The following is a 26,015-nucleotide window of genomic DNA, read 5'->3' on the forward strand; positions in this document are numbered from 1 at the left end:
CCTTGAGACATTCTCAGGAGACATTGATGTATCAAGAGTTGAGAAGCCCTGCAAAAAAGATGCTGTTTGGTTTAAAATAGCACTTCCTATATGTATTTGAGCAAGGGACACTTTGTTTTAGTGGGGGAGCAGAGTCCACTTACTGGCATCCTGTAAAAGAATGTTCCTTAGAGCCTGTCTTGGGAGATGCCCGACTGGCAACAAGAGGGCACTGATGGAGCCGTGGGAGGAGATATCGGAAAGCAGTGGGTGGGTGAGTGAGAAGAAGTGTCGGGGCCACACAGATTGACTGATATGCATTAGGCCTGATCATGTTGACAACTTTGACCAGCTCTAAAGTAAACTTCTCGGTAATTTTTCTGTAAGGCAGGATTTCTTAATGTTCCCATAATCTCTGTTTTTTCTAAAGATGGACAAAACTTAACTCCTGGTTCTCCTTACGCCTCCCAGACTTGCTGCTCTTGCAGGCTTCCTCATCCCAGTAATGGGCGTCTCCGTTCTTCCAGGGGCCCAGACCCAAGTCTTGGAGTCATCCTTGTTCTTCCCTTTCACTCACATGAGCAAATTCCGTAGGCTCTACCTTCAAACTATATGTATAATTCTTTCATTTCTCTCCATCCTCACCGTTACCACTTTGTCCACAATCTCTCTCCCATTTTATCAAACTTAATTTATGTGCCATTCCATTTTTGCTTGGCCCCACCTGTCTCCTGGGCCCTGAGCTGCTTGTTCAGCATAGCCCCCAATTCTGCTGCTGTTGCCTCATCCCGCAACACTGCCAGTGGGTGGGGCCTTGGCAGTGCCTGCCTTCAGTGTCTGGACTCAGATGAAGCATCAGGCTGTGAACGTGGGATCCAGCTGCTCCAGCAGCTGTCTGGAGGGGTTGGATAACAAAGCCCTAAATGGAGAGGAGGGAGAGAGTGATGCCTGTGAAATAATACAAAACATGTATTTTGGTCTCTGCCCCCAGTTCCTAGCTCAGAGCTCCTGAAGCCCTTGTAATTTCAAGGGTGATAGAAGTATCTTTTGTTCTAATGAGGCAACTCTTGGTCGGCTCCTGGATAGCTTGAGGATGGGGCTGGTCACCAGAAAGACCAAGGCATGCTTAACTGGAGATTAAGTTAATGATTGATCATGCCTACGTGATGAAGCGTCCATAAAAATCCTAAAAGTATGGGGTCTGTAGAGCTTCTGGGTTGGTGAACACATCCACATGCCAGGAGGATGGAGCGCCCCAACTCCATGGGACAGAAGCTCCTGCACTGGGGACCCTTCCAGAACTTGTCCTATGTTTCTCCTCATCTGGCTGTTTATCCTCTGTATCCTTTATAATATCCTTTATTACATAATAAACTGGTAGATGTAAGTAAGTGTTTCCCTGAGGTCTGTGAGATGTTCTAGCAAATGATCAAATCCAAGGAGGGAATCATGGGAATCTCTGATTTGTTACCAAGTTGTCAGAAGTTGGGGGTAACCTGGGGATTTATGACTTGGGCTTGGCGTCTGAAGTGGGGGAAGTCTTGTGAGAATGACCCCTTAATCTGTGGGGTCTGTGCTAACTCCAGTTAGTGTCAGAATGAATTGAATTGTGGACATCGAGCTGATATCTCAGAGAATTGCTTAAGGTGGGGAAAAAATTCACACATCTGGTGTCAGGAGTTTTGTGAGTGTGGTAGTAGTGTGAGTAAAGGAGAAACGCAGGAGTATTTTTCCTATACATGCCTCATGGGTGACTTCTGACCACTAAGAGAAAGGATGAGGAAGGAGTCAGCAGACACATTCCTCTCCTTTCCTCCGCCTCCCAGTGTTCTTTGCTCAGGTACATATGGACCGTGGATGGTGTTTTGAAGGGTGTTAATAGGTATTATGCAGGACACAAAACAAATGTGTGTGTGTGTGTGTGTTGGAGAGTGGTCAGATCGGTAGAATCATGGAGGGTTTTTGTATGTATAATTATATGTGAAATTTTAATGGAAAATAGAGATTTTTCTGTACCACATGAGAAAACATTTGAAATTTTCTCAAAATAATCTAGTCTATTAAGAATAAATTGGTTTTAACCCAATGCAGAATTTTAATTGTATGTTGATAATGAGCTATGGTGAAAATAATGAAGTTCAAGTGTTTTATTTTTGGCCATATGCTAGTTATTTGTTGATCTCTGAAAAACTACGCCAGTATAGTTTAATTCTTATTGTTTTTGATTCTTTTGACTATTGTTGACTTGGTGGGATGAAATAATGACTTGAGTTACAGCTGTTTACTGGTGTGTGTGTGTGTGTGGTCACAGTCCACTGAGCCTATTTTGAGACTGTATCCAAACCGTTCTTGTCTGTCCTTGATGCTTACTTTCCTTTTGTGATTCGTCAGGGTCATAACCAAGAGAAGTACTGAATTCTTTTGTTCTAATATAAAAACAGTTTTTTGTCTGCTTTTTACTGATTATAAAAGTAGTACACTCATTATTAAAAAGAAGACCAAATTATCCAAAAATGCTTAACAGAAGAAGAATTACCGTCAAATTCTGCCTCTACCACCAAAAAATAGCACCTGTTGACATTTGCTGAGTTTTTTTTTTCTTAATGTGCATATACACACATACACATACACTTTACAAAACTTGGGTCATTACTCAACAGGATATTTAGTAACTTGCTTTTTGTACTTAAAATATGTATATCAGTTAATGTCAGTATATATGGGTATCATTTTTAATGTATCTATTCTCATACATGTATGTTGTCTTAAACATCTTTACTTGTCCAAATATTTCCTTAGCATATATTGCTGGAAGTGGAGTAGCTGGGTCTAACAGTCTGAATCAATGTATACTACAGCCAACATGAGGAAGGACACATTTCCTCAAATACTTGCTGGCGCTAGACAGCGTTTATCTTATAAAATCTTTGCTAATCTGATAGGTAAAACTGACGAATGTGGATTTCTGTCACTATTGGTGAGGTTCAGCATCCTTTTTTGTTAATTGGTCATCGGAAAGTCTTTGTTTTTGAATTGTCCGTAATTGAAATTTCTATTTTAACTGTTTTTACTTTCAGAACTTGGGTTTTATAATTGGTGAGATCATACAACTGAGAATGTTATGCACTCTTTAAAGACAGCGGAGATACAGTTTACAAATGGTTCTCTACATATTTGTTGTATTTAGAATACATATGTAGGATTAGGTTGTTGGGTGGCCCCATAATGAAGTTCTTGTTCCCGAAATTGGGACTCCTGCCATTGTTGCCTCACTTTAGGACACTTGGGGAGTATTTGACCAAGAGAAGAGCTTTTGTTTTGTAGATATATAGTTAATTAATCACTCATTCACAAGGCTTTTGGCATTCCTGTTGCTCTGCTTGCCAAGTCGGAATTTGAAATGCATTTCCTCATAGTGACAAGTGATGTTTAAGTGTATTTTCTCTTGAATACCTATTAGAACTGCTATTTTCAAGTTATAGAAAACTCAAACTGGTTTGTATAAAAGTTGTACATACAGACTCGTATAATGACCAAGCCCAGAGGAACGTTTGGTTTGGGGTAGAGCTTGAAGAAGGGGCTCAAATCATGTCACTAGGAACCAGTTTCTTTCTCTTTGTCTCTCAACTTTGTTCCTTCTGGATTGGGTGCATTTTTATATACCCTCTTTTCTTATTGCATCAACATGGCTATAGTAGCCTCTGAACTTACATCCTTCCATGCTTGAAGTCAGCAGGAAAGATCAGGCATCTCTTCCTAGTTGCCCAAGAAAGAGCCAGGGGTCCCCTCTTATTGTGCTTTGTTGGCTTATTTTGAGTTGCATGCCCATCCTGAAACCACTTTGGCAGGTCTTGTTGACTCAGGCACTGACACATGCTCATCTGTGACCCCCCCCCAGCCCGAGGCAACACACCTGCCACCCTGCGGCGCTCACTCAGACAGCAGACCTATCTGCCATCAAGCGCTGTGCTGACAGAGCAGCCTCGTGACTATTGTAAAAGGGACTTTTCAATCACATGTGAAACACCCTGTTTGGGGGTATATAACCACTATGTGCACCCCACTTCTTCGGTGCCCTTTCTTCCTTCGGGAAGAAAGGCCCCGGGCCATGGTTCCTCATAAAGCTTTGTTTAATTTTCTCTTGCTGTTCTGTCTCATGTGAATTTAATTCGTTCTCCGGCCAGACGAACCCACACTTGGGGAGAGGAAATGTCCTCATCCCCTACACCATGCATCTGTTCAGTCAAGAGCTGTTTGTTGAGAACCTGTTGGATGCCAGTTACAGCAGTATCTAGGTGCTGCAAGTACCCAGATACACAAGACATGGCAGGGCTCTGTCAGATTGTTTGGTCTAGTGAGAGAAGCAGTGTCCTGGCATAAATGTGATGATAGTGTTAACCACAGAGTGTGATAAGGGCAGGAAGAATGGCCCATTTCAAACCACCAGTGGGCTCCCTGAAGGCCTCCTGGAGGAGTCGTGCCTGAGCTGAGTGAGGCCAGAAAGATCTATAGGAATGATCTAGGACAAGAGAGATGGTGTCAGAGGCTGGGCAGGGTAGGGTAGGTCTTTTAACTATGTGCAGAGGCACTAGGATTGAGTAATTATGGCCCATTTGGGGCATGATCAGTAGTTTGGTATTACCCGAGGGAACAGTGTGTGTGTATGAGTGTGGCAGGTGTGAACTGGAAGAAAATGGGGTTGGTCAAGGGGCAATGCCAGGAGAGGAGGCTGGACAGGTACACAGGGTCCAGGTCATGCTAAGAAGTGTGGGTTTTATCAGGAAGACAGTGGTGAACTACTTTTAAGCAGTAGAATTATTTGATTAGGACCCAGAAAGAACCCGGGGAACCCCGTAAGTGCAAATTTGCTGATGTAAATTCAGAAAAAAAAGAGCATTTGATACCATTATGTTTTTTTCTTAATTGATATTGTTATATATATTGATATGTGTAGTTTGTAAATAACATATCCATTGAACACTGACCATCTCCCTTTATAAGTTTCTAAACTACAGAGTTTCTATAAGAAACATAAATAAATGAACGTTTATTTTTCCTTTAAACAAAATTTAATTTTAAAACAAACAATCTCATATCACTTTGCAAGTGATTTTGTCTTCAATGTTCTCAAAACTTAGTGGAAGGATGCGGGGCTGGCCCTGAGGCCGAGTGGTTAAACTTCCTCACATTCCAGTTTGTCGTCCAGGTTCACAGGTTTGGATCCTGGGCGTGGACCCACTCCACTCATCAGCCATGCTGTGGAGGCATCCCACATACAAAGTAGAGAAAGACTGGCAGAGTTGTGAGCTCGGGGCTAATCTTCCTCAAGCAAAGAAAGAGGATTGGCAATGAATGTTAATTTAGAGCGAATCTTCCTCACCAAAAAAACAAACAAAAAAAACCTTAATGGAAGGAGGCATTTCTTAATTTTAGGACAGTAAATTATTTTAAAACACCAAAAACCTCTTGTAAAAAGGGCTTATGAATTAGTAATCATTCAGAGATCTGTTGAATGAAAGTCTGAGAACATAAAGAAATTAAGGTTTATATTCTCACTTTAGTAATCATGGTCAATAGTTACGGTTTGACCTTTGTTTTATGTCAGGAACCACTGAGGTTTGCTGCTTGTTTTTATCCTTTGATTGTTAGGTGACAAAGAAGCCATCAATCCAAAGGGAAAACAGAGCTTCCTTAGGGATAGCTGTTGTGTCTCTTTCTAATAATCATATTATGATAAAAATCATCTGAGGAAGTCTTGCCATGCAAAATTATTTAGCAAGAGATTACTGAAGTTCGAAAATCTGTGAGGTTGAATATCATTGTGCTGGAGTTTCAGCAGTTTTGCTTTTGAGATTTTGAGTATAACATGGTATTGTTCGTAATATTGCTATTGCTATTAATATTCTTCATGTGTCATCTTTGAATCGTTTATTTAATAAAAGGTTTTGGTAAGTTTCCTAAGTTCTTTCTGTTTTCTTAAATCAAGAGTCCAAAGTTTTTCTCCTAGGAGAATACAGATGTGACTTTAAAAATATAGTGAAAATAGTAGTTGCTTGGCAGAAATTCACTCTACAAGGAAAATTTGAGGGGAAAATCACCTTTTTTATTAAGGGAGGGATTCCTGTACTTCAGGGAAAAACAGTATTCTTCTACTTTTAAGACTCCCCTGACCTCCATAAATATAAACTTCGTATCTCCACCCCTGTAGGGTCTAGTAAGTTGCTTTGCACATGATAGTCAATAAATGTTTATTGAATTAAATTGATATAGTCTAAATAGGAAGTGAACCTGAAATTCTCTTCTCATCACACACATACACACACACACACCATCTAAACAACTGAGGTATCTGTTAGGATTAGGTTTGTGCGTCCGTTAGGATTAGTTTTGACTGGCAATAATAGAAACATCCAAAATAATAGTGGCTAAAAGAAGGTAGAAATATATCTCTTTCTCACATATAGTAAGTCTAGATGTGGTCATCTGGGGCTGCTATGGTGGCTCCGTGAAACCCTTTAGGACCTCAACTCCTGCCAGTTTTCGCTCTGCCAGCTCTGTAGAGTGGCCCTCCTCGTCATGGTCCAGTGTGACGACTAGAGCTGCAGCCATTACCTTTATTTTCCAAACCAACAGTGGAAAGGTCAGAAGGCACAAACAGCTATCACCGCCTTCCTTTTTCAGAGACTTCCTGAGAGTGTGGTAGACTTCTTCTATCTCATTGGTCAGAACTTAGCCCCATGGCCTCATCTGGCTGCAGAAGGGTGGGATACAGTCCTTTACTTGGTGCATTGCCGCAGTGAATAAATTTGATGTTGGGTTATTGAAGAGGAGGGGAAATAAATTTTGGGATAGGCAAATAATTTCTGCAGAGGTAGTAAGGCTAGAAATCACATTTTTTAATTATTACAGGAATGAAGTGAAATTTCCTTCAGAGAGACTGGGCGTTAATGAGAAATTTAGAAGTTCTTTGAGTTCTATAATACTAAGAAGATGATGTTTGCTATCTACTTCCCATACTGATTTTTAAATACTTATTTGTTTAGTGTTGAGTTTGGCTAATAGGTGAGTATTGCTCAGGTAGTTTGAAATGAAAAGAGGGACAAGGGAATTGAAGATTGCTATCAAAAAAGAAGGGGCAGTATTTAACCTAAGGTCTAGCTTTGTCTGTGAAGTGGGGTTAGTTTCTCTCCTGATCGATAATTAGAAGGAAACAAGCATTTATGCATTATTCTTGCAGTTTGATACCCACAAATCAATTTATCTCTGCATCATCACTGAATATGGAAACAGAAAGTTTATTTTGTTTGTCATAATGTAATTATGGACTTACTATTTTTGTAGTACCTAGAGAAGGCAAATCGATAGACAAACTTAACCACAGGAGAGCATTTCTCTTGCGTCAGTTCTCTAGTTTCTGAGCAGTGAATCAGGAAGCAAAGACCAAGACTTGTGTTAAATAATGGTAGGTAGTGAAAGATGGTCTGAAGACCTACCTCCTTTCCCACATACTCACAGAGGTTTAGGGATAGAAAGTGTCTTTAGAAGTTTGTTTAGTTGAACTGTCTTCCTCCATATTGGACAAGCAATAAATATTGTGGAAATAGAAGATTCTGCCCTGGTTTGAAAAATATTTCGCCCTAAACCTGTTTCCCTCTTTCATGCCAGGGTTTGATAATAAGGTCAAGAAAGTTTTTCCTTTTAGCGATGTTAATCTCTTGTTTTTTTATAGTAGAAATTGAAACCATGCAGGTATTATCATTTGTGAAGATCCCTTCTTATGTCACTCTAAAATCTTTCAAAAGTATTTATCCTGAAATTTGTCTCTCAGATGAACAGTTACAATTCTTAAACTTTTCACACTGGTACAATTTCCTAACCTTAATAATAAGAACAACAATTAAAATAATAATCTATTTATACTGTACTATTCCAGATAGATGTCAGGCAGTGAATAGGAATCTTAATCATTATTGAGCATCTACTGTATACTGAGTGTTCCATGTACTTTATTTCATTTACTTTTTTACAGCAGCCCTTTATGGGAACTGCTATTATGTCCATTTCATTTATTAGAAAACTGAGGCTTAGAGAGATAAGTAGATTTTCCAAGGCTACATAACTAATAAGTGTCAAATCTAGAATTTGAACACAAATTTCTCTAACTCCGTAGGCTATGCTTTCCCCTCTTATGCATGGTCCCCTTCCTCCAGGAATTTTGCTGATGGTGATCCCAATGATTATAGAAGTGGGCTGCCCAACATGGTAGCTACTGTCCATATGTAGTATTTAAATTTAAATTAATTAAATTAAAATTCAGTTCCTCAGTTGCACTGCCCTCATTTTAAGTGCTCAGTAACCACATGTGCCTATTGACTACTGCCATATTGGACAGCACAGAGATAGAACATTTCCATCATCATAGAAAGTTCTATTAGAGTACGCTGCTGTAGAGTTTCAGGTTAACTCTCATTTCAATGACCTACATTTAGAAATAACCTTTCTTAATAGAGACCAGCCTATCTCCCTGGAATTGAGGCTCCCTTCCTCTCCGGGGCTAAGGGTTAATGTGCTGCCTCATCATACCAATACCATTTTAAGTGGACTTTCCTGGAGACTTACTGGAAAGAGTTTTTACACGTTTCCTTGTAAATTCCCTCAGTGTGCTTTTTTTTGCTAACATTAATTTGGCGTCTTTCTCTCCTGTCGCGTTTTCCCAGCTCTGGTCTATACTCAGATTTCAAACGCTTCCTATCCACTTTCTGGTTTATAGGCTCTCATATTTATTCACATCAGAGTAACGAAGATCTAAAGTATGTCTTGACCCAAAGTAAAATTTTTGGTTGACTGTTAGCTAAACTTCTAAGGAGATTTTCTAAGGAAATTGAATGGACTTAAAAAAATGTTTTTAACTTATTTTTTATGTTTAGTCCACAGGAAGAATTTATTTACAATTTTTGAAATGCCGGAATTTTAAAAATGAAACAAGAAATATACTTTGCTAGTAGTCATAAAACATTTGGCAATGATTTTAAATTCAAAATCCTTACAGGTCTGTTTTATTCCTAATTAAGTTCTCACTTTGAATGGAAGGAAATAGACAGTGGATGTATTCAACTGATCTTTCATTTCACAACTAGATGTCAGTGTTAACATACCTGATTAGATGTCTCAGGTGTGATTATAATGAGGTAATTCAAATAATTACTCACCTATATGAGATACAGACCAGAAAACAAATGATCAAGAAGGAAAAAAAGAAAAAATAGGCTGCTTTTCTTATTTCAAAGTGGGCTGGTTAATTCCGTATTTACAGTTTTTAAATATTGATTTTTCCCCACCTTAATAACTATGCAACTATGCAACAATTAAACTTTTTGATTTATTTGGTTCTAAGAGGCAGAGAGAGTGTGAACTTGTACCTTTTCACTACTGCCAACCAGAGATTCTTCCGTACAACTTGTCGAGAGAGAGTGACCAGAAAAAGAAGGAAAATTATTGCTATTCAACTGTGGGGTGTGTAGGTGTGTGTGTTTCTTACTTACTTTAATAAGAAACGTATTTGACAGCATGAATTATGCATGTATTGTCAGTGACATTTCTAATGTCTCACCAAAAGTCTCTCTTGATATAACTAAATGTGTGTTTTTTAGTTCGGTCTTCATAAAAATGGGAGCATGATACCCCTTAGCCTTCCCTTGTAGATCCAATCTGACAGCTGTTGAACATCATTTACATAGCGTTTCTCTCACTAGTGTCTCACCTTTTATACCCATGCTTCATGTAAATATGCACTCCAGAATAATAAGCAAAATGTCGTGAATACACTCCAGGTAAAGCAATAGACCAAAGGACTGAAGACGCGTCCGCTCCCTCCACCTCCACCTCCACTGCCACCAAAAGATCCTAATGGGTCCCTTTTCCCCAATTCTCCCTCCCCTTTGAGAATTACCTCTCCTGGATCACTTAAGTGATGGAGGTCACTTAGGCAAAATTCTGTTGAATCATATTCACTTTGATATTTTAGTTAAACATTTTCAAAATCTGCGTATGCAGCTTAACGAAGATTTTTGGAGGCTACAGATTTAAACTGAACAGTAGGGAATATCAAGACAACCTGTCTTTGGAGCTCAATTTAAGATTTTGATGGAATTGACAGGACTTCTTTTTAAAATTTTTATTTATGAGTTTAGCTTTTTCTTTGGGAACATATCCATACCCCAAAACAATTGTGTTTTGAAAAGGCAAGTTGAATTAGTATCAGTGATATCTTAGTACCTCCATTTCTCATCATAGAAATAACATTGTAGGTCATGCAGTAGATCCTGAATAACAATCTAAAATATGTGCAAGCAGTGCATTTGTTTATTGACTTTAAAAATCTATTGCTTGCTAAGAAAGAATTTTTGGTTCATCACTTCTTGGATTGCCACATAAAACACTCATTTAGCAGTTGCTCTTTGCCAGTTTGTATATCTTCAGGCACAAAATACAAGAACATAAAATTAATTATTGATTATGGTACAGATTCAGCACATCACTGCGGATTTTCAATCAGCCTGACAAAGGAGAAAAGTCATATCAGTCAACTCCGGGCAACCCCGGTTTGCTGTGTATATAGTAGAAATGCAAGCAACTTGCATCATGCTCTTAAACAACAGATCTTACTTAGCAAAACAACAAAATAGTTCAATGACGCTCATGTAATCCTGAGCTCTCTTACAATGGTTAGTAGTTGATTAGTTCTTGACCTGGATTATAACAGGTTTGTGATTGTGCAAAAACGATCCTTATATTCTAATTTGTTGTTGTTGTTGTTTAAAAGCCTTCTAGATTTATGTTTCAAGATTTCTGATGCCATTGACAAAGACATTTATTTTATACTAAGGCAAATAACTAGTTATTGAATTTAAACTGAATTGGAGGCAGCTACCTATAATATTACTAACTGGACCTCAAAGTTTCTAGTGACCTGTGTAGAAGGCAGCAGGGTACATGGGCGATAACTGGTCTTAGCTGAGTGTCTTGAACCCAGTAGGCACTTAGCATATGTTTCCTTAGAGACATCTGTGCCCTTGTTTTCTCTCTGGCGTCATCTCTCCTAGGTCTCTGTATGGTTGTGAGTGTTTTCTGAGTGTGTGCGAGCCTTCCTCCTTGCCCCATCTTCTGTGATCTGCTAAGGTACCTGCTGCACGAACCCTAGCTTCTCACATCCTAATTGTTTTTTTCCCTTCTCTTTTTGATATTTGGGCTAAGCTAAGCTAACTATTAACAGTGAATGGTTATTAAAGGAATATTGATTTGGAGCTACTATGTAATTTGTAATATTTTCTCTGATGATTTTCTTAAGAAGTCTCAAATACTTTTATTTTTAAAGCTCTTCACGTTTTCTCCTGTTTTGGGACAGGGCATATACATGTATGTGTTTGAGGGAAGAAGTACAAGGAAGGTGGTAATTGGAAAATGTAACAGCAGCTACGCTGCCATACTTCAAACTTTGACTGCCATTTAAAGACTGTGGCAAAATTCTCTGAATCTGAAAGCATTTTGAAAATGCTTTTCTTTAGCAGCAAGACGGAAGGGCAGTGAAGACACGCCCTTGTAATTATTTCCCTCACTCTTCTCATGTTCTCTCCTGGTCTGTCAAAATTTTTAAGGTTTGGTCTGTGAACTTTTTACATTTGGATACCAATTAATTACTTGCCTCATTTAAAAACTTTCCTAAAGTTTAAATGTGTGAATTTTGTGGTATGTGAATTATATGTCACTAAAGCTGCTATTAAAAAAAAAAAAAACTTACCAAAAAGCATTTTCAGTGGTATTGGGAAGCAGCTTTGTAATAACATTAGAAGATGAGGAACAAAGGGTAGTTATTTGTTTATAAAGAGTTCCAAGTGATATGGCTTTTTAGAATATATGTCACTTTCCTATTTTTGATTTGTTTTAACTTAGGAAAACTTTCCATTTAACTCATAAGCATATATCTTAATGGAAAGAGGAAAGCAAATTTAAGAGATAATGACTAAAACATTTAAATCTTATTTTTAGCCTTGGAATGCTGTTAGAGAGATGAACCAGAAGTACATAAATCTTCCACTTCACACCTAGCCCCTCCTGGCCTGGTCATCCATTGACAGTCTGAGATCTGGCTAGATAATTGAGAGAGTGAGGACGTGTACCAGGAAATTCTGTTGTTTTTCATTCTCTCTACAATGACCAAACTGCTGTTAAGGCCTTTTCTTTTTAAGATATTCCATTTATCGTTACAGAAAGCTGCATACCTGCACAAGTGGTGGCTGCCATTGATGTAAACACTGTCGCTAATGAAGTCTACAAGTATAATTTTCCTCACACGCAGTTACTGGCCAAGACAATTGAAGTGAGTAACGATTACTATTGTTTAATAAGTGTATAGAAAAGAAAATGTGATTGAGAAACACTGTAAGATACTGGTTTTCAGTATCTTAATTGGAAGATAAATCATATATAAATGAAAAAGTTTAGGAAAAGGGAATTAACATTTTATATTCTATCTGAAGATAGCGTGCTTTTTTGTTTTAATTTTCAGCTTAGAGGGAGATCATTGTTTTGGTGTCTGAGAGAAAGGATTGAAATGTAAGAATATGCTTGATTTCTAAATGCTTGGTTCTGTAGTGATATTAAACTTTAATTCTTTACTTTTAAGCGATACTCATGTACAATAGGTATAGCAGGAATGAAAAGAAGAGAGGCAGTCATTGGCTATTACTTATTGACTGCTTCTTCTTTTAGCAAGCCTGTCAAAGTTAAAGGTAATATTTCATCTGTAATTAACTCAAGTAGAAGTATTTAACATTGATGTACATTGACTTATTTTAAGAATAATATGAAATTGTGTTTTTTTCTCCCAATTTCTTGTCATGAAAAATTCTACACATGCATTTCTCATGAAGCCATAATTTGTATACAATAAGCTGCACCCATTTTAAGTGTACAGTTTGAGTTTTGAACAATGTATATAACTGTGTAACCACCACCACATTAAAAAATTAGAACATCCATCCCCTTAAAATGTTCCTTAGTGCCCCATTTTAGTCAGTCTCTGACCCCAGCCCCAGGCAACTCCTGATCTGCCTTTTGTCATGATAGGTTACATTTTCCATTTTTAGTATATCATGAATAAAATCAGGGGTGTAATTTTTTTAGTGTAACTTCTTTTGTTTACTGTGATGTTTTTTGAGTTTCCCCATGTTGTTACATATATCAGTAGTCTGCTCTTTTTTATTATTGCTAAGTAATATTCCGTACATTGAAATATTATCTACTACAATATGTATATCCATTCATGTGATGTTAGACATTTAGGTTGTTTCCAGTTTTTGACTATTACAAAAAGGTTGCTATGAACGTTCATGTACAAAGTTTGCATGGAACTTTGTTTCTATTTCTTGTGGATAAATACCTATGAGTGGAATTGCTGGGTCATGTGGTAAGTTTCTTTATGAAAAAAATGCCAGTTGTTTTCCATAGTGTATGCACCATTTGCATTCCCATATTCAGTGTTTAAGTGTTTCAGTTGCTTCACATCCTTGTCAACACTTGCTATTGTCAGTCTTTTAAATTTTAGCCACTCTAGTGAGCATATAATGGTATAGTGATTTTTTGTGTGTGGTATTATAATTTTAATATGCATTTCTTTGATGACCAGTAATGTTGAATATCTTTTCATGTGCTTATTGACCATTTCTGTGTCTTCTTCTGTGATGAAATTTCTTGCCCAGTTTTTATTATTTGGGATGTTTGTATTATCATTTAGTTGTAAGCATTGTTAATGTTTTCTGGGTTCAGGTTGTTTGTCAGAAATATGTATAACAAATATTTTCTCTAATTCTGTAGCTTGCCTTTTCATTTCCTTAATTGTGTTTATCAAAGTGCAGAAGTTATTTATCTCTTTTTTTCTTTTTTGGGACACATTTCTTGTGTCCTAAGAAATCTTTGTTTACCCCATTTTCTCCTAAACGTTTTATAATTTTGGCTTTTACATTTAGGTTTTTGACCCATTTAAAGTTACTTTTTGTAACTTATAGTATCAGATAGGGGTCATTTAGGTTTTTCCAAGTGCATATAAAATGGTTCCAGCACCATTTTCTGAAAATATTATCTTTTTCCCAAGTTCCTTGACACTTTTACCAAAAAAATAGATCATATATGTGTGGGTTCATTTCTGATCTCTGTCTTCAGTATGTTTATCCTTACACCAACAACATGCTAATTATTGTAGCTTTGTAGTGTATATTGAATTCAAAAGTGTAAGTTCTTAAACTTCTATTTCTTTTTCAAGATTATTTTGGCTACACTTGTCCTTTACATTTCTGTGGTAGGTTTCAGAATCAGCCTGCCAATTTCTACCAAAAAAAAAAAAGATATTTTGATTAGAATTGCACTAATTTGTTTTGGAAGAACCAATATCTTACTAAAATTGAGTCTTCTAATCCATGAACATAGTATCTCTCTTCATTTATTTAGGTCTCCTTTAATTTCTATCAGCAATATTTTGTAATATTTAGTGTACAAGTCTTGCACATATGTTGATTAATTTATCCCTAAATATTTGTGGATTTTGATGCTATTGTAAGTGGTATATTTTTAAATTCATTTTCCAATTGTTAGTTAGTTGCATGTAGAGATAGACCTATTTTTGTCTGTTGACCTTATATCCTGTGACTCTGCTATATTGACCTATTAGTTCTAGTAGCTTTAATATTGACTTAAGAGTTTTTACATACACAATCATATTGTCTGAGAATAGTTTTACTTTTCCCTTCCAATCAACGTGACTTTATTTTCCTGCCTTGTTGCATTGTCTAGGACCTTCTGTACAGTGTTGGATAAAAAGAGTTACAGTAGACATACTTGCCTTCTTCCAGATCTTAGGGGCAGAACATTCAGTTACTTACCATTTTTAGTATGATATTAGTTGTAGATTTTTCATAGTTGCCTTTCATCAAGTTGAGGAAGTTTGTTTTTATTCTATTTTCTGAGAATTTTTATTATGAATGGGTCTTGAGTTTTGTCAAAAATTTTTTGAATCTTTTAACATGACTATATTGTTTTTCCCTTTTATTTTGTTAATATGGTGATTATATAAATTACTTTTTTAATTGTTGTGGCAATATTTCATTCCTGTGATAAATCCTCCTTGGTCATGATGTATCACTATTGGATTCAATTTGCTAATATTTTAAGTATTTTTGCATTTATCTTCATAGGTGGTTTTGCAGCTTCCTCACAATGTTTTTGTATGGATTTAGTATTAGGGTAATACTAGCCTTCTATTTTCTAGAAGAATTTGTAAAGAACAAGTATTAGTTCCTCTAAAAATGTTTGCTAGAATTTCATTAATGAAGCCATCTAGCCTAGTGTTTTCTTTCTGGGAAGGTTTTTAACTATGAATTTAATTTCTTTACTTGCTATAAGACTATTGAGGCTGTCTATTTATTTCTGATTCAGATTTTGGAAATTTGTATCCTTGAAGAAATGTATCCGTTTTATCTAATTTGTCAAATGTATTGGTGTAACAGTTTTCAGAATATTTCCTTATATCCTTTTTCTATCTGTATGATCTACAATGATGTCCTATATGTCATTCCTGATGTTAGTAATTTATATCTTTTCTGTTTTTTCTTCTATTAGTGAAGCTGGAGGTTTACCAATTTTATTGGTCTTGTCAAGTAAACAGCTTTGGATGTAATTAAATTTATCTACTGTTCACTTACTATTTCACTAATTTCTGCTCATATTTATTATTTCTTTCTACTTTGTTTTTAATTTACTCTTTTTATACTTCTTACAGTGGGACTTTAGATGATTGACTTGAGTTTGTTTTCCTTTTTAAATATAAATATTTAATACTATAAATTTTCCTCTGCATTTTAGTTACATTCCACAGATTTTCGTATATTGTATGTTCATTTTCATTCAATTCAAAATATTTTCTAATTTCCTTTCTGATTTATTCTTTGCTCTATGTGTTATTTTTAAGAATGTTTTTTAAATTTCCAAATATTTAGGAATTTTCCAGTTATCGTTCTGTTATTGACTTATTGTTTCTGTTTTATTGTGGTCATACTGTGTATGGTTTCAGTTATTTTACATTTGTTGAGATGTGTTATGGCTCAGCATTCAGCTTGTCTACTGAATGCTCTGTGCTGTTGAAAAGAATGTCTATTCTGTTTTTGTTGGGTGTAATGTTCTATAAATTTCAATTAGGTCAAGTCCGTTGATAATGTTGTTCAATTCTTTTGTATCCTAAATGATCTTTTTCCTCTCAGTTGCTGAGAGAAGGGTGTTGTGATCTCCAACTACAACTGTGAATGTCTCTCTCTCTCCTTTCAGTGTTGTCAGTTTTTGCTTCATTTTATCCTGAAGCTCTGTTATTAACTGTATATACTTTATGATCGATTTTTTTTTTGGTCGATTGACTCCTTTGTCATTATGAAATGTCCCTCTTTACCCCCAAGAAATATTTTTTGTTCTGAAGTCTGTTTTTCCTGATGTTTTTATAGCCACTTCTGTTGTGTTATGATTAGTGTTTTTATGTATTTATCTTCCATCCTTTAAATTTTATCCTGTCTTTATATTTAAATTAGATTTATTGTAGATATAGTTGGGTCTTGCTTTTTTATTCAGGTTGACAATCTCTGCTTTTTAATTGGAGTGTTTGTGCCATTTACATTTAACTTGTTAGCAATATTGTTAGATTTAATTTTTCTATGTTATTTGCTTTCTATTTTTCTACTCTGTTTTTGTTCATTTTCCCCTCTTTTCCTGCCTTCTTTTTGATTTTTAAATATTTCATTATTCTCCACTAATGGTTTATTAGGTATATCTTCTTAGATATATCTGCTTTATTTTCTTAGTGGATGCTCTAGGGTTTACAATATGCATCTTTAATTTAAGGGAGCCCACTTTCAAATAACATTATAGCACTTCATGTATAAATTACAACAGTATACTTCCATTTGTCCCCCCTGCCTGTTTTGCAATTATTGTCATGCATATTACCGCTACATGCGTTATAACCCCCCAAATATATTGTTTTTAGATTAAGTAGTCAAATGTCTATTAAAGAGTTTTAAAAAGAGCATGGAAGTATTTCATATTTACCTACATATCTGCTATATTCGGCACTCTCCACTCTTTTTTTTTTCAAATCAAAATTTGCATGTGATATAATTTTCTTTCTTCCTGAAAAACCTCTTTTAGCATCTTTTGTCATGTACACATTGGCAGGTTACAAATTGTCTGAGCTCTTTTTGAGTGAAAAAATATTTTGTCTTCATTGTGAAATATAATTTTCATTGAATCCTTGGTTGCATTCATCTTTGAAAGATATTTTCATTTCATAGCATAATATGAATTTTAAAAAATTTCCATTATTATCTGATTTGCTTAATTTCTGACTGGAAGTGTATAATTCTTATTTTTATTGCTCTTAATCTATTTTTGTCTTTCTCTTGCTACAGTTAAATTTTGTCTTTAGGGGCCGGCCCAGTGGCTTAATGGTTAGGTTCGTGCACTCCACTTCGATGGTCCAGGGTTCACAGCTTCAGATCCCAGGCATGGACCTAGCACCACTTCTCAAGCCATGCTGTGGTAGCATCCCACATAAAATAGAGGAAGACTGGCACAGATGTGAGTTCAGGGGCAATTTTCCTCAAGCAAAAAGAGGAAGATTGGCAACAGATAATAGCTCAGGGCCAATCTTCATCACCAAAATAAATAAATAATAATAATTTTGTCTTTATCACTTATTTTCAAGAATTTTATTTTAATGTGCTTTTGTGTATTTTTCTTTATTCATACTGCTTGGGCCTTATTTTTCTTTTCTTGTTTATTGTTTTCCTCAAATTTATGAAGGTTTTGGCCATTATTGCTTAAAATATTTTCTCTGTTCTCCATCTTCTCTTCACCTCCAATTATGCATAATTAGATCCCTTCATGTTATTCTATTGGTCACTGAGAGTATTCATTTTTAGTTTGTTTTCCTCTGTGTGCTTCATTTCAGAAGCACACTATATTATTGTATTTTCAGGTTTTTTTTTTTCAGTGTGTAAATCTTTTATTTCAGATATTTTGTTTTTCATTTCTAGACTTTTGAACTCATTCTTTTTTATTTCTTCTATTGGTCTCATCATGTTTTTGTTTCCTTCAGGTCTTTGAGCACATTGATATTTCTGATGACTGTTTTAAAATCTTTGCCAGTTCCATCATCTCTCCCATGGCTGGGTTTGTTTCTATGGATGGTTTTCCACCCCACCCCACCCCTCAGTTATGGGTCACATTATCCTGTTTCTTAGCATTCTGGTAATTTTTTATTAGGAGCGTGACATTGTAGGTTTTACATTTCTGAGTGTTGGAGTTTATTGTAATCTCTTAAATAATGTTGGATTTTGTTCTCACAGACAGTTAATTATAGATCAGCTTGATTTTTTCGAGGTTTGTTTCTAAGCATTTTACAAGTGGGTCTTAAGTAGCCTTTGCTGTAAGGTAGTCTAATCCCACTACTAAGCTAGGACCTTTCTTAGACATCTGTTAAATGCCCCATGTACTCAACTAGGTCTCACTACTCTGAGTGGTAATTCAAATGATTGCCCTGAGACCTGGGAATTTTTTGGCTTGCAGATTCCTAGTAATTGTCCTTTTCTCAACAGTTGTTCTTTTTCCTACCTCATGGCATTTTACCTGATGCATGCACAGACTGATATTCAACAAGACACTCAAAGGGAATGCTATGTGGACTCCTGCATTCCTTTCTCTGTGTAGCTTCCTTCTGTCTAGTAGTCTGCCTTGCAAATTCTAGCCACCTTGACCTTCCTGAACTCCATTCTCTCTTTAACTCATCTACATTACCAGGGACTGTTGGATTTCCTTTTCTTCCACTGCCTGTGGTCCAATACATGAAAATAGTTATTACATTTCATACAGTTTTCTTTTTTGAGAAGGAAGGTAAGTCCTATAGAACATACTCCCTCACAGGCAGAAGAAAACATCTTACAAATCTGGTTTTTTAAATTTAGATATGCTTTACATGCTATGAACTTCACCATTTTAAAGTGTATAATTCAGTGGTTTTTTGTATATTTACTAAGATGTGCAACCATTACCACTTTCTAATTCCATAACATTTTCATCACCCTAAAAAGTAATCCTGCAGTCACTCCCCATTTCTCCTCATCCCCAGCCTCTGGAAACTACTAATCTACTTTCTGTCTCTATAGACTATTCTGGACATTTCATATAATTATATGGAATCATATAATCTGTGGCCTTTTGGTCTGAATTCTTTTCTCTTTTTTTTCTGCTGAGGAAGATTAGCCCTGAGCTACTGTCTATTGCCAGTCTTCCTCTTTGCTTGAGGAAGATTCACCCTGAACTAACACCTGTGGCAGTCTTCCTCTATTTTGTATGTAGGTTGCTGCCACAGCATGGCTGACGAGTGGTGTAGGTCCATGCACAGGATCCGAACCTGCGAACCTGGGCTCCTGAAGCATAGTGCACAGAACTTAACCACTACACCATGGGGCTGGCCCCTGGATTCTTGCTCTTAGCATAATGCTTTCAAGGTTCATCCATTGTAGCATGTGTCCATACTTCATTTCTTTTTTTTTTTTTGAGGAAGATTAGCCCTGAGCTAACTGCTGCCAATCCTCCTCTTTTGCTGAGGAAGACTGGCCCTGAGCTAACATCCATGCCCATCTTCCTCTGCTTTACATGTGGGACGCCTACCACAGCATGGCTTGCCAAGCAGTGCCATGTCCGCACCCGGGATCCAAACTGGCAAACCCTGGGCCGCCGAAGCAGAACATGCGAACTTAACTGCTGCGCCACTGGGCTGGCCCCTTCATTTCTTTTATGGCTAAATAACATTCCGTTGTGTGGATATGTCACATTTTATTTATATAACAGATTGGTTTTAAGGTTTCTTTGAGCCAGTATAAAATGATAACATTTTTGAGCAATATGATTGGGTATCCAAAAGTTAGAAGTAATTTATTTATATATTGAAGAACCTTTATCCCTGGTATTGAGAACAGAATTCTTTTCCCATGGGCATCATAGAGAGAAGTATTATGGATACAACATCATCTTTACAGTAAGTAACAGCAGTGCATTTCATGAAAATTATTGCAAATGACAGTCTACCCATTTCATCATGGGGGGTAGGGCAAAAAGAAATACATGGTCAGAAGAAAGATACCTACTAATAAGTAATTTTGAATTGACTCTAAAATGCAGACATATGCATTTAGGTTCCAGAATTTCTGTAATATAGAGTATGGCAGCAAGTTACTTTATTTTTAAAAGTTTAATCTACATTTAAATTAAGTGTAAATACTTAAAAGTAGGTACAGCCAAAAGCCCAATTCAGCCAGAGCTTCCCCTCACTACACAAATATAAAATAAAAATAAACTCTCCATAAAGCACCCATTGAAAGTCTGCTTCCAGCAATTTGACCTCCCTTTCTGTTTCACCTGCTAAGAGAAACTGTGCGATACTTTATGTATTTGGGGACTGATTAGGGTTCCCAAGTACGTGCCAACAGAAATTTGGGGGGTTTAGAATAATGTGTCTGTATCTGTTTTTCTGGTAGTAATTATATTTCAGTCTGAGTTTTAATAGATGATAAGAAATCCTATTATCTGCATATGCTATAAGAAGGCTAGGGACAGGGAAGAACAGAGGTGGTGCCTCTAGCTCAGTGGAAAGGAGATCAGTTCATTAAAGTGGCGTCTATAAGAAACGGCAGTCTGCTTCCTACGGCTTTTCATCTCTCCTTTGATATTCCCTTCAGCCCCGTTCTCATGTGGGAGGAGTGTATTATGTCTCGGTCAGATGTGTAGGAACTACGTTGAAGGTCATGTTTCAAAAAGGAATAGAAGGTTAACGGAGGACATAGGCGTAATGAGAGGCTTTAGGGATTTTAAGTTTTATGAAACAACGTGTACTGATCTTTTGAACATTTTCTTCACGCAAGCTATTTGAACCCTTAGCAGGAACACAAATGTGAGGAAGATATAGTCTTTGCCTTCAAAAACTTACTATTTAGTGCAGAAGTTGGACTTGTAGGCAGTTGTCTTTGGGACTTCTGATTGAATATGGCATAAAAAAGATATTTCTGTTCCAAAACTTTGTTTCTTTTCCTAATAGAAATAAGAAAAGAAGGGAAAAGAGTGGATGGAAAACCATTATTAATGAAAATCAGATTTAGCCATAAGCCAAAACAGAAAAGAAAATGAGGAAGAATAGTGTCAAATGCAGTGGAAATGGAACAGAATTGAATGAGAATGGCAAAATTGCATGCAAACCTCTACTTTTCTTGTGAAGAATCAAGAAGGAATGAATGCCAAGGGAGAAGACAAAATATACCCAGAAATTGTTTGTTCAAAGTCAGGAGAAGAAACGTTTAAAAAGTCTAGATCTCTAGGCTAAAAGTGTTGCTGCAGCCTCTGCAGACCTCCTGCTCGCCCTGAGTGCGAGCACGTGGATGAGGGACAGACGGGCTCTTAGGACACTGTCTCTTTTTCTCAGAGGCAGTGTGGGGCAAAGCACCACGTGGAGCTGCCACTGTTCCACCTTCTCTCTTAGCAAACTCCTAGGTCAAGTAGCCACCATTAAAAAATGACATAATTAGAAAGGAACCAGTTCGAGGCTAGACTAATACAGTTTTTTTAAAAGGAGGTAAGAAACATAAATTAAAAAACAACATACAACAGAAAAATTATGTTAGGAAGTAGAAGAAAATTTCTGACAAATACATCTCCATGAACTTGAAGCGTTAAATACAACATGTTATCTTCAAAAGAAGAGCTTCAATAAATATATACAACAGCTCAAAAAGCAATAAGACAATAATAGGACTTGAAAAATATCAGGAATCTGAAAAAAAGCAACAGGAGAAAAACAAAGCCATTATAGAAATGAAAGAAATATCAGAGTAGCAAAAAGTAAAATGGACAGAACTGCAGAGTCATGAAGGATGGGACTTGAGATAAATAAAGCAAAATAAAATGGAAAAAACACGGATCAAAATGTTGCAGAATAAATGATGAGTGACTACTGAAGCAAACGTGATCCATAATAAACATAATTAGTGCCTCCAAAGAAGAGAATAAAATAAATGGAACAAAAATATTAGCAGAAATCAATAAAAATTTTCCTAAAATAAAACCTGCAGTAAGTCATGAGCTATAGCACCCATGAGCTCTTATTGAAAAAATAACTCAACCACTTACTCTAACTAAGCAAGAGATGAATTGACATAGAGAACCCAGGAATGAAGCTGCCATGTTAGGAAAGAAATTATGATTGGAAAACAAGGTGAAAGCGTAAATCTTTGCAGGGTAAAAATAATGTAATTGGAGTAGGAAGGGAAAGTGAGACTCAAAAACTATGTCTATTCTTTGAAAGATAAATGAAGCTATGGATTTTTAGGGCATTGTTTAATGTTACTGTCAGTAGCTCGGCTGAGCTGGGAAAGGGAGCTGAGCCGTCAGGGCTCAGAGTAGGTGATTAAAGCAACAAGGCGAAAATGAAAGAGTGAAGCATTGAATCACTTACTGTGGTGGTGTGTGCAAGTCTTTAAAAAGCAGAGAAAATGCCGACACCCCCTGTTCCATTTCCCTATGGAACAGCACACGGGTGGAGAGTCAGGTGGGCCAACACAGTTGTGAGGGTTGACTTACTGTTGAGGGAGCCTCTGGCATTGGGGGAAGGGCAAGGCGGGGGAAGGCTAGGAGTGGAAAGTGCTGGGTGCTAGTTAGAGTGGGCCGAAGTATCTTCAAGGTCTCCTCTCCATCCCCAAGCAGGCCTTGGCAGAGACTCCTGAAGAGGACCTCTGCCAAGGGCTCAGATAAAGAGACATAGGAATGAAGGCTTTGCGACTAGGAATGCAGATATGTGAAGATGTGAAGAACAGGGCCTGCCAGGGAGCCTGAGACCTTGACTGCAGTGCTCCTCAGAGACTGCCGTGCACTGGTGTGCCCCAAGCCTGGAGTAGGGAGGACCGCTTCCCCAGTGAGGCCTGCCGTAAGGCTGTGTAATTGCCTGTAGTCGAGCCTGAAAATCGCATGTAAGTTTTTCACAGGAGCAGGACTCCTCACTTATGAAGATAGCTAGTAATAAACTAAAATCTTCAATTAATCTAAGTAGAAAATGAGAAATTAGTGCTATAAACTTCATGTGAGCAGTTTGTTCATCGTTGTGTTTCCACCCTTAGCACAATCCCTGGCATAGAGTAAATAGTCTGAAATATTGGTGGATTAATTTATGAACATTGTTTAATGAGCAGCATACTGTGCCTAAAACAATGGACAAATACCAGGCAAATGGTAACAAAAGATAACAAGAGTTTCAGAATTGATATGAGATAAGATAGGGATAAGATAAGATAGATTTCAAAGCAAAAACTATTTAAGAGTCGTAGAAATTTACTTATTAGGATGATTGGTACATCCTCAAGAAAGATGTAACTGTCATGAGCATTCACGCACAACGTAAATCAGGGCTCATAGGGCAGGAAATGGTAGGAAATATCTACTCAATAAATTTTTACTGAATACCTACATATGCCACAAAATAGAAAAACCATTGTGTTACGAATATAAACTCAGGAATTCTAAGTACAGTCATGTGCCACATAATGACATTTCAGTCAATGACACCATGTATACAACAGCGGTCCCATTAGATTAGTACTGTAGGGCCTAGGTGTGTAGTAGCCTATACCATCTAGGTTTGTGTAAGTGCACTCTATGATGTTTGTAGAAGGGTCAAACACCTGACAACACATTTCTCAGAATGTATCCCTGTCGTCACTCGATGCATAACTGTAAAATATGAACAAATAGATCACAAGCACATTAAAAGAATAATATAGCGTGACCAAAATGAATTCTGTTTTGGAAATACAAATGTAGTTTACTATTAGGAATTCTATTAATATTATTCAGCATGTTAATAATTGGAAACAATGAAACTATATGTCTGAAAACATTTGACAAAATACAGTGTCTTTCTGATTGTTTTTAATCTCTCTTAATAAAATTAGAACATATGAATACTACCACAAGATATATATGTTACTCACTGGCTTTGTATGTGCAAGTTTGTGTACGGGTATTTACATTTGTTTAAACACACGTATACATATACATATCTCCCAATTCAGTAACATGCTAAACATAAAATTTTTAAAGCATTCTATAATTAAAATAATGACTAAGACAAAAATGTCCACTATTATTTAATATTGTTGTAGATATTAGCTAATTCATTCACACAAGAGAAATAGTATATAAATATTAAGGAAGATTCAAAAGAATAATTGAATATACCTGGAAAACGCAAAAGCATTAACTAAAAATAGTATAAGGAACAATGTGTGCATTTAATAAGGAGGCTGGTTACAAAAATGTAATCCCAGTAGCTTACTAAACAAATAAAACTTGTTACTTACTTACAAACAAAAACTTGTTAGAAAATATAACTGAAGAAAGTTTCTATTTATAGTAATAACACGAAACTTCTAAACACTGAGAAATAAACCTAACAAGAAATCTTCATGACCCACATGGGAATAAAAGAGACTTGAAAAGTGGAAGTATGTTGTGGTATTGGATAGGAGACTGAATATTTTGCAAACTTTAGTTCTCCTTAGATTAACTATAAATTCACTAAAATAGTCAAAAGTTGTTGTTTTCTAATCTACCAAGTTCTTTGTGAAGTTTAGATGACAATTAAGTATAAAAATAGCCAGGAAAGTTTCTGAGAAAAGAAAAATAAAGCAAGTAGGGCGACAAATAAAACTGCTAATCAACGTGCGATAAACAGTGTTACCACAGTGAGTTTATCTAATGTTCTCTGAAAGCCAAGATGTTTTTATTAACTTGTGTTGCCAGGTTATGGAAGAATGGATTCACATTAGCTTTAAAATAGCAAGTTTTTAAAGTTAATTTGTGTATCTCCATAACTACTTTCTTGAATTCCAGTACAGTCATTGACCTAGAATGCCAGGTTAAATAAATTGTGAATAGTTTGAGTGATTATTTTTTGCATGACTGGTCTATCATTTGGATTGTACTATAAAAAAAATCACTATTTTGGGGGCCGGCCTGGTGGGGCAGCGGTTAAGTGCGCACGTTCAGCTTTGGCGGCCCGGGGTTCACTGGTTTGGATCCCACATATAAAGTAGAGGAAGATGTTAGCTCAGGGCCAGCCTTCCTCAGCAAAAAGAGGAGAATTGGCAGCAGATGTTAGCTCAGGGCTAATCTTCCTCAAAGAAAAAAAAAATTCACTATTTTCAACAATCGTTTAAAATGTAATTTTTTATGTCTAGTTGTATCGGAGGGATTAACTCTGTTTACTTCCTTTATAGGATGCTCCTGATGTAAATGACTATTGTTTTATTTTTACCCTACTTTTAGGAATTTAGCTGTAATCAATCCACATTCAGTTGTGAAACCAATAAGTTGCTTCTCATCATGGCCCTGTGTTGATGGGCTATTTAACTTGAATATAATGTGCTGTCTCATTGTACTTCCTGCCCTAGGTTTTCTGGCAGACTGTTCTGTGTATGATTTTCGGATTGTTTTCTTTAGAACCCACAGTTCTAGAGGTGCTTTAGGAATTATTCAAAACATTTAATTTTTATTTCATTTTGTGTATTTATCTTAAATGCCTGTGATTTAGAAATGACAGACGTGTGCATTCAAACTTCTAATATAATAGAGGCAACTGCTGTGTTCCCCAGATTAACTCACTCTTTACAGAACTCAAAATAAAGCTTTCCATGCCTTATTCGTGTACTTAAACTTCTTAGAAATGTATCATAATTAGGAAGATTGTGATTCTCGCTTGTCACTTTAAATGTCCAGCTAAGCCTGTACACTCAGTGCTTAATGAGAATTGGCAAGCTCTGGTATATAAAATGAGAGCAAAATAGAACATTTTTCAACTACTTAGTCAAGTAGGGATTATTTTGATTAATATTATCTTCACT

At 36.4% G+C, this 26,015-nt stretch overlaps 1 protein-coding gene across 34 annotated transcripts in view; it reads left to right on the forward strand.

Annotated features, from left to right (window-relative positions):
* TRDMT1 (tRNA aspartic acid methyltransferase 1) overlaps nucleotides 1-26,015 on the forward strand; it is a 76,522-nt gene that overhangs the window by 32,044 nt on the left and 18,463 nt on the right. For 18 of the 34 annotated variants that reach the window (XR_011433909.1, XR_011433897.1, XR_011433899.1 and 15 more), the window contains exon 2: nucleotides 12,246-12,355. Coding sequence is in view for 7 of the 34 variants with exons in the window: in XM_023632066.2 (XP_023487834.2) it covers nucleotides 12,246-12,355 (110 nt within the window). In the remaining 27 variants the exon portion in view is untranslated. Of the gene's footprint in view, nucleotides 1-9,373; nucleotides 9,501-12,245; nucleotides 12,356-26,015 lie in introns of all 34 variants that reach the window. The other 16 variants (XR_011433895.1, XR_011433902.1, XR_011433901.1 and 13 more) reach the window with 1 other exon arrangement.

This window comes from Equus caballus, chromosome 29, assembly GCF_041296265.1.
Source record: "Equus caballus isolate H_3958 breed thoroughbred chromosome 29, TB-T2T, whole genome shotgun sequence".
In the NCBI taxonomy this organism is placed as follows: domain Eukaryota; kingdom Metazoa; phylum Chordata; class Mammalia; order Perissodactyla; family Equidae; genus Equus; species Equus caballus.